This window comes from Pomacea canaliculata, linkage group LG13 (genome assembly GCF_003073045.1).
Source record: "Pomacea canaliculata isolate SZHN2017 linkage group LG13, ASM307304v1, whole genome shotgun sequence".
Lineage (NCBI taxonomy): Eukaryota > Metazoa > Mollusca > Gastropoda > Architaenioglossa > Ampullariidae > Pomacea > Pomacea canaliculata.
In genome coordinates this window covers 17,854,710-17,871,062 of record NC_037602.1, presented here as the reverse complement: position 1 = coordinate 17,871,062, position 16,353 = coordinate 17,854,710, and the positions used below count along the sequence as shown (strand labels likewise).

At 44.8% G+C, this 16,353-nt stretch overlaps 2 protein-coding genes across 3 annotated transcripts; both read left to right on the top strand.

The window, feature by feature from the left end:
• Positions 1-2,524: 2,524 nt before the first annotated feature.
• Positions 2,525-8,371, top strand: LOC112554498 (collagen alpha-4(VI) chain-like). The gene is made up of 9 exons (XM_025222281.1): positions 2,525-3,514; positions 3,872-4,150; positions 4,592-4,928; positions 5,439-5,644; positions 5,785-5,797; positions 5,990-6,210; positions 6,628-7,024; positions 7,308-7,868; positions 8,237-8,371. The coding sequence occupies exons 1-9, from the start codon at positions 3,368-3,370 to the stop codon at positions 8,254-8,256; spliced, it is 2,181 nt and encodes a 726-aa protein (XP_025078066.1). The 5' UTR covers positions 2,525-3,367; the 3' UTR covers positions 8,257-8,371.
• A 2,706-nt stretch (positions 8,372-11,077) lies between these two features.
• LOC112553580 lies at positions 11,078-16,353 on the top strand. 2 transcript variants are annotated; one of them, XM_025220902.1, is made up of 2 exons: positions 11,078-11,361; positions 12,576-16,353. In XM_025220902.1, the coding sequence occupies exon 2, from the start codon at positions 14,009-14,011 to the stop codon at positions 15,683-15,685; it is 1,677 nt and encodes a 558-aa protein (XP_025076687.1). In that variant the 5' UTR covers positions 11,078-11,361; positions 12,576-14,008; the 3' UTR covers positions 15,686-16,353. The 2 variants fall into 2 exon arrangements, with proteins under 2 accessions (XP_025076687.1, XP_025076688.1); XM_025220903.1 differs by lacking the exon at positions 11,078-11,361 and adding an exon at positions 11,424-11,562.

Genomic DNA, 16,353 nt, shown 5'->3' with positions numbered 1-16,353 from the left:
AAAAATAGAATTTTGTGAGGAAGACTATTTTTTACAATTCTTGTATTTCCTGGTGTGTAGCATTTGAGGTAAGGAAGCAGTTTAAATTTATAAAAACATAATATAGGGCAGTTTTGGTACCTTTGCATGCTATAAAAGTCAAGTATATTAATATGTTTAATTTATAAGAGAGAGAAAAGAGTCTCGTGGAGTTTTTATTCTCCACCAAGGTACCTACTGAGTAGTAGTAATAATTTAATAACTGAATTTGTAGCGCATAGTTTTCTGTGTGGAGGAAAACTCAATGTGTAGCACACAAAAGACTAAAGGAATCAACTATACAAGAAACGCAATTAAGTGTCAGCAGGCGGATGACATCATGGCAAACAAATGATGAGCGAGTGGAACGGTATGTTTGATGCTGGGTTGTATTGTGTTCTGCCTTGTGTGATATGTTTGATATTTGGGCTGTGGATAGTGGTTCATGCTGTATGTGGACGCTGACCTTTGTCTGGAGTACAGTCCGCTGAACACTGACATTTTGCCGTCACCTTATTTTGACTTCACATCACCTGTCATTTGTGAAGTGCCTTGAGCTTGTCTATTGGGCTATACAACGAACATTTATTATTATTAAACGTGTTTTCATCTTTATTCCCTCATAAAAGTATGAAAATGAGATTAAATGAATTGCAATATAAGTATATACACCGGCACACTATTTAGAGCTGATTTGATCTGCAGCCATAATCAAATGAGAATAAAAACAGAGATTGTACTGTTGTTTACTCCACCCACTCCCAACAAGAAAAGAAAAATAAGTACAAAAAATAAAAATATTATTCCCTGGTTATTAAAGAGTGAACGATTTTAATAGTGTAAGGATTAATGCATTCATCAGATCTTGTATCTTTAGAGGAGTACCAGAGCCGAGATCCAAACCCAAGACACCTGCAGATTCTCACCGTCGTGATGACGGGCACTTTAGCCGCTGTGTTCAATTGGAAAGGCACCTAAAGTAGATGGATTAAAGTGCATCATACAGCCACTCACATCAGGAACGAAAGAAACACATGATTCTGGTTAAAAATTAAAAATAAAACATTACTATATAGACCATGGAAGTTGATGTGCGGGACCATCACTGCCCCTGAGCCTGCCTTCAAGGAAGTCCACCATCTGCTGCAAGACTTTCGCTTCTGACGTGGATTCTTTCATGTGGAACATCCTGTCAAAAAATCACCTGATCAAAATTCTGTATGAGGGTTGATACTTAAAAGCAAAGATTCGCATAATGTGAGTATGTAAAGGTGCAAGTTGATAAATTACCTAATTTATTGCAAAGAATATTAAAATATTTCCAAAGAAAGTCACTTCAAAATTGATATCTCTTGTACAAAAAAGAAATTAAACTACTTATAACCTATCCTGAAATATTATCGGCTACCTGCAACAACCAGAGAGTAACCACTCCACCACCTACACACATCTGCAAATAGGCTACAGTTTCCGCTGATGTGAGGATGTGGAATGCAAAAACAATGCCTCAGTATCTCTAAAGACAACAATACACAATAACAACTAAATTAGAGGATTTTTAAAGACAGCGACGCATGCACAGTGTGTACAGCCGATTGTGCACGCGTGAGTCAGAATTATTCGCCCTTGACGGAAGTGGGTTCGGCAGAATGTCGGCTTGATGAAAGTGGACCACGAGAGAGCTTCCTCAGGGGTCACAAAATCAGGTCAAAGATGCGTATTCAGCGCAAACTCTCATGGGCGAATGACACTTTTATTGACGGCATTACTGGCATTACGGAAATTTTACCGGAAAGAAGAGATATGAATGCGCAGTGAATGACAGGACTGAAATAGTATTGGTGGGAACGGTGTCAAAGTCAAGCATCTGGAGACTAAACACATTCGGCTAGAAGAACTTGCTATTGTCATCCTGACCAATGCTTCTTTTGATGGGAAAGAGCAATAGTTTTCCATTGGTGGCGCAAGCAACTTAAAGCTCTCGATTTGTTTGGAATATGCAATAAAATACCTACCCGAAGATCTAGTGCCCCTAGCACTCTTGCCAATATAAAAGATCATAATATGCTCACACATTATCACAAATAATATATATTCCACACAACTTCAACCGTACAATTTCAGCCCTGTTACACGACTATACACCTACATGGAGATAATTTAAAGAGTTAATTAAAATACTTCAAGAAATGTTTCGTTAATTTTCAGCTTTATGCTAAATCTCATTAAGTAAATTTCACGTAAAAGTAAATCATCTTTAGAAAAAAAACTATCGTGACATCTGTCAAAATATCAGATTTGGGGAAATGGGCTTTACAAATCCGATTATTATTTATTTATGGTAGCAAGCGTGCCTTGACATCATTGACGTTTTAACTGGTATTTCTGCTGCAATGGCAGCGTGAGCTCTCAGTACAAAGATAAACTAGGCATAGCATTAATTGTAAATCGTTCTTATATACGAATGCCTTCTCTGAAGCGCTATAAGCAATTCTGTTAGTTAAACATTTTGGGCCTAACGTTTTCAATGAAAATGACGGATTTGGAATTGTTACAGGGGAGGTCAGCACTAGCAGTGTTGGCCTCTCTTCTATGCGTTGCTTTCTGAATAATAATAAAAGCACATTTGTATAGCGTCTTTTACCAGCATCAGCCAGACTCAAGGCGCTTTACAGATAACATCAGATTCAGAGTCTGCAGTGGGAAAAAGAAGCAGAGGTCAAAGGAATCAGCACTTGCCGAACTACAGGCAAAACGCAGAAAAATTGTAGGGGTGCGTTAAAGGATTTCGAAAGTGACGGCACATATCTTCATGGAGGTTTTTCAAAATTGTATTATTTTTCTTACGTCAGAGGATATGAGAAATCTTTATTCAGTAACAGGCATTAATGACCCAGAGAGACGAGGTCAAAGGGCGGACAACAGCACCATTAGTGCAATGTATGGATTTTACACATCAAACTTTGCTGTCCTTAGGAACAAAAGAGGCTTTTGCTTACGTAGAAGCACAGTGTGCGTAATGCTGTGGCGGTAGCTTCTCAAAAAGCAGGTTCTGCCCATTCACAGCCTCGTCAGTCGTCATTCTAACTTAGTCTGGGTCAAGTGAAGTAACTTCCGGACCATTTAACCTCCGGACACCAGCGGACGTTTCCCACGGACAAAGGATCTGTGTTCACGTAGTGTTCACGTGCAACGCCTTTTAGAAATCAACCTTCTACGTCACGGTCAAGAATAGATCTCTCAACGCCTACCTGCTCATCCGGCGCGTGGGACAGTTCGCCAGCATCGTCCTGGGAAAATGTTGCAGGACACTCCTTGTCTGGTGCGTATTTAAGGACGTGGACATTGCATGGCCTTCCATCAGCTTCAGCTGCAGCGACAGAGAGCAAGTGAAGAAGGCTCGGGCCGAGAACAGCAAACTAGTCGACAACGATCTTCAGGAACGCTGGGAAGCTTTCTAAACATGAAACCTGTTCTTCTGCTCACGGCATTGACAGTATGTATAAAATACTAGTTGTTACCATCTTTTTCTAAAACTGACTTGCCATGCTCAGCGAGTCACTTTAATACTGACTTATTAATAATTGTAATAACCGTATCCTGCTTTTAATCTCAAGGCAAGTGCAACTTTATTTCCTACCTTGCTTTATTGAAGGATAAAAAAAATTAACGGTGCTAAGACGTTTTTTCAACTAAAACGATTATTTTTAATATTTAAAAATTGCTTTTTTTTCTTTGGATTGCTTTTTATTACTTTGTTTTTTGTTTTTACTTTTGCTTGCTTTGTTGTTGGTTTTTTGTTTGTTTTGTTATGTGCAAAGTATACTCAAGAACTTTTTTCTACGAAAATAAGGCTCTAGCTGTGAAAGCAGTCTGGACGCTGCCTTTGGACGCCTGTGGTGGCAAGCCCGCCGACCTCGTGTTCATTGTGGACTCGTCCTCATCGATCTGGCCAAAGCACTTTCGGGAACACGTACTGACCTTTCTGCACGAGGTGATTGACATGCTGGATGTCGGCCCACACGAGATGCAGACTCGAGTAGGGGCCGTGACCTTCAGCGACCAAGTCTACCTGGAGTTCTACCTCAAACGATTCATGGACAAAGAGCAACTGCTGGAGCGTGTCAAGCAGGTAGACGTCACACTTCACGATTCACTTATCTCAATAGCTAAAAGAACTGTGCGCTGATTACCCTTAGCACAGCTCTTCTTGGAGTTTTTAAATTTTTTGTCTTTACTGCCATTATTTTGTAATGATTAGGGTACAGTTAATGAATTCCTAGCTTTAGCCGTCAAGATATAGTCACAATGTCCATGATTACTGTTTAGGGCTCGGTCAACATTGGATAACAATAGTTAAGCAACCAGGCCAATTAATAGTCTTAAATTACAACATCAAATGCCGTTTGCCTCACGAGGTTTTCTTGCATTTTTCAGCTAATTAGCTAGCTACAATTCTATCCAGAGACTAATTAATAATATTTTTGTGGGGACATCTCATACAAACTGACTCAAGAAGGGTAAAGGGTTCGCTGTCGGGCTGTGTGTAAACGATTCGTGTCGTGTATTGCAGATACGGTATAGAGGCGGAAACACTGACACTCACGAAGCCATTCAGTTTGTCGACCGGAGCCTCTTCCGCCCGGAGAACGGTGGGCGCAGTGACGTCACACGCATGGTCGTCATCATCACGGACGGCGAGTCGCGCATGGCCAAGGAGACAGTGGCTGCTGCCGAGTCACTGAAGAGCAAGAACGTCACGGTGTTCGCCATCGGGGTAGGCAACCAGATTGATGTTGCTGAGTTGAGGGCCATGGCCAGCCAGCCTAGTTCCGAGTTCGTCTTCGAGGTGACCAACTTTCAGGCTCTCAGCGGCATCAAGAAGGAACTTGTCACTAGAACGTGTAAAGGTGAGAATAAAGGATTTAGACAGGTACTTTATTTTGTAATTAATTTTAATTTTTAAGTATTAATTTTGGTTCTGCCAGTCTCAGTCTGCCTTATGTGCACAAACACACCGCCAAGAAATTTATAAACTTATTTAGTCAGATGTTCATGCATTCATTATTTTCATTGCAATCGTCATTTTAATCTTTCTCACTTTGTGCCAGCTTGAACGATTCATAATGGGATCATGTGCGTTTGATTTCGTGCATGCATGCGAATGTTTTTGTCATATGCATGTGAGTGCATGTTCTATGGAAAGTGTACTTTGATTGAATGTTCACTTCTCTTGGACTTTCACTTCAACGCCGAAGTATCAAAAGCAGACAAAGAGAGAATTAAAACTCTCGTAACAAATCTCGCTAATCATTGATTCTGCTCGAAGCTTCCTCTGTGTGCTATTCTTTGTGGGTTTAAAAGTTTGTAAGAAAAGGAAGTGGGAAAAATTTAACTAAGATAATATGATTTTGTTTCAGTTCAAGCTAGTACAACCACCCCAGCTGCTACTACCACCACTACATTAACGACAACAACCCAAGCTCTACTACAACAACTACAACTCCAACCACAACGACGACCATTCCAACAACTACAACTCCAACCACAACGACGACCATTCTACAACAACTACAACAACTACTCCCACAACAATGACCACTACATCTACATCAGAGACCACCGAGCCCAATGATATTCAGGGAGACACGGACACTGCCGGTATGTCATACACTTCACTTCGCATGTGAATAGAATTATCCATTCTTTGTCCAAATACCTGAAAAATGAGTACAACTATGCCTAATATGGATCATATTACATAAGGTGCTCTGGAGAAGTCTATATTTTTGTCTATATTTTCTGTAGTTTTGTCTATATTTGTACTGGCCATTATAGTTGGATAGAACGTTCACACGCGCGTTGCTCTTTTTTATTTCACAACGAGCTATCGTACACTCGCGAAGCAAAAACAAAATATCTTGTGCCCGTCTGCGGCGCCTGCTCTAACGTCTGCCATTTGGCTTTACAGCCTGCATCAACCGTCCAGCTGATGTTTACTTCGTGCTCGACTCCTCCAGCAGCATCTGGGTTCACGATTTCGAAACGAGCATGCTGCAGTTCGTGCGCAACGTCATCGACATCTACGACATCGGCGCCGACAGGACTCGCGTGGGCATCATCACCTTCAGCGACAAACCCCGCACGGTCTTCGGCCTCGAAGCGCACGTGCAAAAAGAGGAACTGCTGAAGGTATGCATGTGTTCAAAGTGTTCCATCTAAATTCTTTTCTTTTACCAAAAATATTTAAAAATATACTTCACCTTTTACAGAATACATTCGAGAGAGTTAACATATGACCTAACATAGCCTAATAAAGATAGATATGGTAAGATGTGAATGCTTTTATACCTCTAAATTAAATTTAGACTACTGTGAGTTCATGTTGATTTATTTCAACACTATAAAACATTTCCATTATAATCACAAAAAGTGTGATTTTTTCATCACTATAAAACCACGAGACTTTGGTTTAAACATTAGAGTAAGTGCTTCCAAACGATATTTTGAGCGATGAAAATAAAAAATATATTAAAAGAAAATGCACATACATGTTAGGCTTCAACCTACCTGTCTGGTAACGCGTTTCTCCTTGTTTTGTAAAAATAGGCCGTGAACAGCAAGAGTGTTAAGTACGAGCCAGGGCTGACGTACACAGCCGAGGCCCTGCAGACGGCACGCATGAACTTGTTCCAAGAAGGGCGCCAGAACGCCGACCACGTCCTCATCCTCATCACCGACGGGCAGTCTAAGGACCCCAACGCTACTCTAATGACAGCACACGCAGCGCACGAGGACGGAGTCACGGTCTTTACAGTAGGCGTGGGCAGTGGAGTGGACGTTGGTGAGCTGCACGGCGTAGCCTCCAAGCCTAGCGAGGACTTTACCTTCATGGTCGACGACTTCAAGGGCCTGGACTCATACAAGGCTATCCTCGCTGCCCGCACTTGCGGCGCCAACGCCACCCTGGTACCACCTGTGAGACCACCCGTGAACTCTTCCCACAGTGAGTGCTCATCTCGTAACAACTATTTACCTGCTTCCTTACCCCTTCTTTCTAGTATCTTTTCATTCCCAACACAATGACAGCGAAAAATATAATATCTTTTCGACTACATCCATTCAAAAAAGAATGTTTTAAGACCGTTCAAACAATAATTAATCATACAATTGATGTATAAATGAGCTAAATAGTAACAATAATAGCAGAATTAAGTTTCACTTATACATGTTTTGAAAAGATAATGCACACATGCATTCTTTATCTAGATTCTTACTCTTTTCTGCAGCCTGCAAGATGAATCATGCCGACATCATTTTCGCGTACGACTGGAGCATGCTGGGAGGCGTCGTGTCGACTCAGATCATTTCCACTATTCATCGCGTTTCCGCTACTTTTGATGTTATGGCCGCTGATGTCACCTTTGGATCCGTGACGTCATCACAGTGCGTGGAACAATACAACATGCGGCTGTCCGAGTCGCTGGAACTGAGCAAGCAGGTGCGAAGCGTTGTCCGCACCCAGCAGTCGCAGATGACCAGCGTGCTTAAGAATCTTCGCATCAGCGGCTTCTCGGTACAGAACGGGCACCGCGTCACGGCCAAGAAGGTCGCGATCATCGTTCTGGACGCGGGCAGCACCAACAAACTGGCCCTGGTTGCAAGCGAGGCTGCTCGCATGCGCAGCGATGACATCGAAGTTTTCGTCATCACGTCCGGCCGACAAGGCGGCCAGTTGGTCAACGACATTGTGTCCGAGCCCAAAGATCACCACATCATTCAGCTTCCTGGCCTGGATTTCTCCAACCACGCCTACGCTAGCGACAAGATTGTGGAGTTTTTGTGCGGAGGTGAGATACCGAGAGCATCCTCTTATGTTTATCTGAGAGAGATAAAAAAAGCTCTTTGTCTGAACCGATAAGAGGTTAATTTGAAGTGTTCATGGGATTTTTTTCTTTTCTTTTTAGCATGCTCTTTGAGCCTACCTATAATCGTGGGGAAAAAAGAGCTATACAAATTCAACATATTATTAAAGTATCGAGGATATTGTCCTCCCTTTTTTCACCTGCAGCGGGGCTTATTAACAACAGGTGCAACTCAGCTTCTTTTTTTCTGTTTCTGTTGGTCATTTCAAAGTTTCTTTTCAATTCCCATCTTCTCCTATCCTCATGAAATGTACCAGAAGATTTTGCTTATGAAAGTTATCTTCTCATTGCAGATAACAGTGCCTGGCTGTAAAGACTTCATCTGTTACTTCCCTCATGGAGGAAAGTGTTTTCCGTCCTTGTGTCAAACACGACGCTGTGTACAAGGGTCAGCTGTTCGATTCTGATGCGCCAGCGCGTCTTTCCCGTGACACAAATTTTAGTGACTCAAGCGCGTGCAGTGGAAAACCTCGTAACTTGATAATTCCTTTCCTATGCTTAGTGCCTACGTGCAGGTCGCGTTGGCTGGTCCAAGGGCAGACTATTTCCACGTGACTATTCGCTGAGGGTCAAGGCGTTGTATGTTAATAATGAAGTGGCGATCCTGATCTCGTCTGTTTGTAATGTCTGTATTCTGAATAAACTAAAATGACTTTAACATTTTCCCTGGTCTGTATAAAAAAAGGCTTAATGTGAGCAGAAAGTTGTTCCGAAATATTTCTATAACTTGTGTGTACCGATTTTAAGAAGACGAAAAATTGCTTATTTTCTCAGGCCTAACTATAAAACCCACATTTATGTTTATGTGCTGACACCCTCAAGTCATTCATTTTCCGCTTCTTTCTTTTTCTCTCTCTCTCTCACACACACACAGACGAACTCCAGGGGCAAACGAAGTGCAACGGCATTCATAAAAACACACGTAAACATGCGTACATAAGTATAAGCCCGCACACACATAAACTTGCAAAGCCACACGTGCAACATATGTATGTATCAAACGCAGACGCGCAAAGACACAATAATAATATACCACCACCACCCCCTCACAAGCAAAGAGACAGTATTAATTACGCCGCTGGGAAATTTGATGACAAACTCTTTATGCAGTCAAAGTGCTGTCCCAGAGGTCAGCATGACTGGCATGGTGCCAAAAGTGAGTCGCAAGCTGACTGACTCTAGACGACACACACTTTAATTGCTTCTCCAAATCAGTTAATGGGTAAGTAAGTAGTATACGTATGCAGGAAGGCATGCACACAGATGCTAACGTTAGAATGCGACGCGATTCAAAGAGGGAGAAATTGTCATCTTCAAAATAAAGTGACTGCTACTGCTAACATAGAAAGTATTTTAGAATCAGTGCGACTGTGCAAAGAAAGGAATCTATGATAAAGGAGAGTTTAATGAGTACACTTATTTTGGAATGTGAGATGTTACATGTGCTGATTTAATATGGAGTAAAAATAGTCTAGCTAGTATCAGGCAGAGAAAGAGAGACAAACAGAAGAGACATTAGCATAGAAACACGTATGAGTCCTCGAGCTCTCAGGTTAGCTCAGCGGTTCTCAACCTTTTACATGTGACGACACCCCTGACGAACACCGGTACGTCCGCGACCCCCCTTAGCCAGCTAGGTCGGTGGAAGAGCGATTTCTGTATTTCGACTTCAGTGCTGCCAATGCTGAAAATCCTTGCTCACACATATATGAAGTTGAAAATGGCAGCAGAACTTTCATTGCTTTCTCAGAAAGCACCGTTGACGCTAATCCATAATTTTGGCACTGGTGTTGTTTGGAAGACCATTTTCAGGGATTGGTCACTCGAAAGGTCGATGAGCTGCTCTTCTTCTTGCGTGGACAACCCGCTTGTGCTAGGATCAGCCAGAAATGGATTACGAATCCAATCGTATTTAGTCACATCAATTTCAGCGAAATAATGCTGAAACCTTTCTTGCAGTCCGTTTAGATGGGCAATAATTACCTTCTTCACCTGATCAAGATTCAAGTTGTCAGCCTTGCACTTACACAAGCACGGAAACATATAAAAATATTTTCTTGGAGTATCTTTTGCGTCCAAAACGAAATTTTTCGGACGAAAGCATTCATCTTGTCAGTTGTTTGTAATATGGTGGTGTCCTTCCCTTGTCTGGTCATGGCCTTCTGTCAGGGACCTATAGAGTACTAGGACTGAGCACGTGCGAATGAAAGGGTGTGAATGATGGACGTTTCCTGAATGCCTGCCTTTTAGATGTTTAAAAAAAAAAGAGAGGTGTGACTGGAGAGGGAGAGGGGAGTCAGCGATGAGAGATTGGGGGAGAGAGAGGGCAAAAGGCGAGAGGAGGGAGGTTGGAGGCTTAATTGTTGAGAGGGGGATTGTGTTTTGAGTTTTGGAAGTGAGAAGTCACTGCATTGCCGAGACAGTGTACTTGAATAGGGAGAAGAGATTTGGAGTTTGAGCCCCCGCACCACTCGGTTACACAATGTAAACTAATTTCACTAATACCAGTATAAGAAACTTTTTAAAAAAATGACCACCTTCGCGACCCCCTTGTAGGCACGTCGCGACCCCCACAGGTTGAGAACCGCTGCCGTTAGCTGTTATTTCATGATTGTGGCATTAAGCTTATTTTAGCTTCATATTAAAAATTTTAGCCCAAGCTTTGTCGAATTTTGCGTGTTTGCTGGGATAATAAGTAATGTTAAAATTAATTTTTTAAATCAATGTCATCGCTTTGTTGAGTGAATGAAATTGTAAAACTAGTGACAATGAAAGATTGACCCTACAAACAGTAGTAAAAAATAAAGGATGCGGGTGTAAAGGCTCGATATCAACTATACTCCCCTGATTTCCGGAAGACCTCTTAGTAAATATAAATATCGAAAAATCTATTCCGCGAACAAGGAAAAACCCTTCTCTCCTCACTGGCCCTGATAATCCGTCCGGTATTCAGCATGCATACTCCATACGTATCGTAAGCCCGCATATTTGTACGCCCAACCTTTTTCGAGTCAAAATACTCGGCTCTGTGTCGCCTGTTGACTCATGAGCAGGACATTCAATGTGGCGCTCCCCTGTCGTCTGCCACCCTGGGATTTACATGCAGAGTGCTGGCCCTTGGACTGGCGCGTCTTGTGATTGGTGGCAGGGAACTGGGTCAGCCACACTACACACGACACAGAGCATATTTGTGTTGACAGTTCGCGAGCAGTAGAGTACTTCCGGCTGTTCCAGCGCGAGGCAGCTCAAATTATGATCTTAAATTTAAACGGAAGAGCTGTTTGAAATGAGTACAAGGAAATTCAAGACATCGAGAAGTTGTGCACTTATGGACAGTCACTCATTGTGTCTACAGCCTCGGATCATACTACACCACTGACCTGACGATATTCGAAGATAAGAAACATGTCCGGAGAAGGTGAGGCCGATGACAAATACTATTTCTAAGAAATCGCTTGTAATTATCACGAGGTCATAAGTAAAAGATATCTGTGATTCTAGTGTCTCTATAGCTTGATGCCTGTAATATTTAAGGGCTGAAGCAAAGTTCGCTATCTCCTGTACGTCGATACACGACAGGCATGATGTGTCAGTTTGAGGCAAAAGCATGTCGGTGCTGGTGAGTGATAGGATAGCGATGTCCTACTGTTGTTATTTTTGAACTTCAAACCATGTAGTCTCCCTCTCTCAGCTGCTTCTAACATTATGCCGATGATGAGTGAGGGACTGCGAGAAAAATATTTTGCTAACGTTTCTGTCAGTATCCACATATTTATAGCGGGGTGAAGGATGACTTGCTGAATTAAAAATTGTATTGTCTAATTTTTCTCTAGTTCTCTCTCTCTATCTTACACATTTATGCAGAGAAATTCAGTTCCATCATCTACTCCCCCCACCCCCAAATATCCTTTATTATACGATAATAATTTATAGAGAGGAAATAAGTAATACAGTCTTACATAGAGAGTGATCTGTCACGCCATTTTCTACAAACTTCCTTGTTGTGTAAATAGGGATTTTGTCGAGCAACATCGTCAAGTCGGTGACTTTATTTTCAGGAAATTACTTGTTACTCATAGTTCTTAATATTAATTACGATTTCATGATACTCTTGTCGAAAGTTTTTACAGAATATTTTCGTGAAAGCTATATGCTAGATCTGTCTTTATTTTTCTTGTCTTTTATTAGAACAAGAAATCGTTGTCTGATTTTCTGTTGCATTCACACACTCGCACACACAAATTCACTCTAGTTAAGTTTTTAGTAAAGAACAACGACAGTGCAAAATAGGTGTGTGTATGTAAAGGTTTCTGGATTCATGTTTGAATATGTGTGTGTATAAAATGAGTGTGTGGTTAATGACAGTGTACGTTTTGAGCGTAATGTGTGTGTAAGAGAGAGAGACCCATATCACTTGTCAAGACTTCTAGCAGAGCATCTGTTTACTGGGTACATAAACGATAACCGCTAGACTGGCTAGAGGACTGCTGACAGGCTAGGAACTGCAACAAACATGAAGACTAATGTTTATCAGTGTATGTCACACATGTTAATATTTTCTTGTTATCGCCTTACGTTCTGTGATGTTTGTGTCGCTCACATCATGAACATGCTCCGCTTCCTCTGCTGCAGACTGACGGCCACGACCATGAATAGCAGTGCCGAAGGCGTGCAAGTGAGCACTCCCAAAGATTATCTCTACAGCAAGGTCAAGCCCAAGCATCTCCGGAACTCTCTTCTAGAGGAGCATGGGAAGAGCGACAGGGAGCGCGAACAAGGAGGGAGAAACGTCAGCGAGAAAACCCGGCCCCCAAAGCCACAGAGGACGCTTTCTCGACAGAACAGCATGTCAGATTCCGGGAGGCAACCCGAGGAGGCTGAGACGCAGCATCGCAACGACACCGAAATCAGCCGCAAGAAAACAGGGCCACCAGTCTTAGACAGCAACGAGAGGAGTCGGGAAGACAGCAAAGTCCCGTTCTCACAGACACTACCTTTCAAGGTAGGAGGTGGGACAGCTGGCTTTAGAGAGAACGGTCAGTTTACAGGGGCCACGTGGCTTGATGGTGGTGCGGCCACTTTCCGTGGCGGAGATAATCCGCCGAGAGCCACGTCACTCCGCGTGGGCAAGCTAGACAGTCATTCACTCAGCAGTGAAAAAATTGACTGGTGCCCGCCAGTTTTGAGGGAAACAGTCGCTCACTGTTCAAATTCGAGAGCACACGAATATGATTCGGAGAGTCACGATAAGAGCAGGCCAGGCTCATCAGTGGCGTCAGTCAAAGAAAACGCGATGCGCTTGGAAGAAGGCGGGATTTTAGCGCACCCCACCGCCATTTCTTCCGACGAACTGTCAAAGTTAGCGAGTAGCGGGCGATGGATGTGTGATGCCAGCGGAGTTAAGGGTGACAAATATGAGATCGACAAGGAAACGACGAGCGTGCCCGCACTGGACGACCCACACCTGATAGGCTCTCTTTCATTGGACGCCAGTGACGATGTGTCCACAGAGCGTTCTTCCAGCCCCGTGCCTGCACCTGCAGACGAGTCGATTACGTGTGAACTTGACAGCATCGATGTTCTCCAGACCTGCGCATTCTGCCAGCAGCACTGCTCAGACTTGAAACTTTTGCTCTGTTTTCATACACTGTGCTCGGAGTGTGCGGCGCCCATAGACGCGGACGGGTCTGTGGTTATCGTCTGCCGTCTGTGCAACCAATCACATGTTTTTCCGCGAGAAGGTGTCATCGCCTGGAAAGACTTGTATCCGGGGCTGCTGAATCAGTATTGCGTTCGTCCGCAACTGTCAGACAGCAATAACTTATCGACGATAGAAGACGGTGGGTCGTTACACAAAAGGCGACGAAACGACGTCAACCAAGGACGCAGAAGAAGTCTCGCTCGTGCCACCCGCGGACATCTCTGTTTTGGTGAGCTCCCAAAGCGGACAGCGGCAAGTCAGCGCCTCCGCGGACTTACCGTGCGCTGGAGCCGATGAGGCAGACGGAGGTGAGCAGCAGCAGTGTGGCGCGTGCAAGGCAAACGCAGAGGCGCAGTTCCTCTGCATGATCTGCGGCGTGCTTATGTGCAAGGCGTGCCGAACGGCGCACGAGAACCTGCCAGTGACACGATGCCACGAGGTAGTGCACGTCCCGTCCGGTGGGCCCTCGCCGCTGAAACTACTAGAGAGCTTTCAGCCATCCTGCGCACATCACGGCCGCGACCTGGCCTATGCCTGCGCAACATGCGGAGTTTTCGCCTGCCACTGTTGCCTGATGCCCTCGCACGTGGAGCATGAGGTGGTAGACCTGACCAGCCTGCGGCAGAGCAAGAGAAAGGCCTGCAGCACATTGCAGCGCGCCCTGAAGCAGCACGCTCTTTCCGTCAAGTCCACTCGTCGACGGCTAGAGGAGCGCTTGGCCCGCACCAGCCAAAACTGCCGGGCACTGTGCGATGCCATTCAAGCATGTGCCAGCCATAACATCGATCAGATCGCGACGCGGGCCTCAGAAATGAAGAAAAGCGTGCGCCTAGTGCTGAAAGCACGCAAGGAAGGGCTGGAGAAGGACTTGCTGCAGCTGCAGCAGGTGGAACGCAATGGCAACCGCCTGCGCTGCGTTTTGACCGCCGTAACGCAAAAGACTCCGCACCTGACAAGCCTGACGCTGCTGCACACATGCCAGGCCAAGTTTGAAGCACTTCAGCAGCAGCGGCCGTTGCAGGGCGAGGACTTCGACAGCTTGGCCTTCTGCAAGAACCTTCGCATGGAGGCAGAGCTTCTGGGCGAGTCATTTGGCAGTGTCCGGCATGTGCGTCAGGCGCTGTCCGAGAAGGTCGTGTCCCTCGTGCGCGTCTTTCAGACCCACACCAAACTGAGCGACTTGGCGATAACGCCGTACGGCGAGATCGTGTGTGTTTCGCGCTTCTGCGCCACCTGCCACGTGTGGGACGAGCAGGGCGTGCTGCTGCTGGTGGACGCTAGCCTTCACGTGAACCAGCCCACTTGCGTGGAGGTCACACCTGATGGGGTCATCGTTGTCCTGGATGTCTCCAGCAATGGCGAGAACCAGAGCACCAGCGCGTGCTTGAAGTTTCTTTCGCCTTCCGGCTCCTTCTTATCGCAGATAGGCTTGTCCTGCGATCCCGACCGTACGTGGTTTCACGTTCCGGACAGCACGAGGGTGCTTATCAGCGACGGGGCCAACCGAAAGGTCACGATGGTGGGGCTGAACCGGAAGAACCGGAGCCTGTCGTGCGTCTTGCACACAGTTGAAGACGAGGTCCTGCTGTCATGCCCCCGGCACGTGGCTATGACTATCACCGAGGACTTGCTGGTCAGCGACGGGGGCACGACTTTAAGAGTGATCTCTCCTGGCGGCCACATCAACACGTTACTGACGGAGGACGAGCCCTTCATGGCGCTGGTAGAGAGCGACGGCACTGCACAGCGCGCTCTAATCAGCGTCTGCTGCGACCGCCACGGTCGTGTACTAGCCGCGGACAGCAGCAAATGCGGTCTTTACGTCATCACCGGTGCCGGCTGCCGTGAAGGCGAGCGGCACTTCGTGTCCCTACGCGAGGCAAGCTCCGCCTGCACGCGCCTGACCGCCATGACGGTTTGCAGGCGCCAGGGGCTCATCTTTGTTGCCATGGAGGACGGCCAGGTCAGCATCCTCAGGCTGGGCAACAATGATGACAGCGACGACTCCGACGGTGATAATTACGTCAACCTTTGGGAATAATGACGAGTCGATGGAGTAAGAGTATTCTGCCTTAAAAACAACACTTTGGCATTTAGACATAATGAAAAAAAAAAAAGCAGTACTACCATTTTCTTTTAAACATTGGGCAATCTTTGTACTGAGTGACAGATGTGCGTGTCCCATTTCTGTGGGGGCGAGGATTCGCGACAGCTTGGAATGGCTACTGCATTGGTAAGAAAATGTTGATTGGAAAGGATGATGTGACAACTGTTGCATTTTGCAACAAATGAGTATTAAAAAACTGAAAGCTCACAAACATTGGATCTTGGAAAATAAAAACTGTTATTTGAATTCTACACAGTGAACCCATGGGAACCAAAAATTATGTGATAGAGATCCTAACTAGTGATATATAGAGATCCCAAAACAGTGATTCACGAAAGCAAAGATAACCTGTGCAGTGATAGAAGCCCGGATAGGGGTGGGTGGGTTGAGAGAATCTGTCTTTCACTATTTTAATATCCGCTTTTCGCTAAAATAGCCAAGCGGGTAGATATGACAGCGATGTAAAAGATGACTTATAGTTTGTTAAAAAAAAATGTCAAGGGTGTGAAGCATTCTCTTTTTGTCGCAGGATATTCTGTGACGCGCCATCTTTACCTAACAATAACCATCGCACTTATCCTACACTCCCTCCCCCCCCCCCC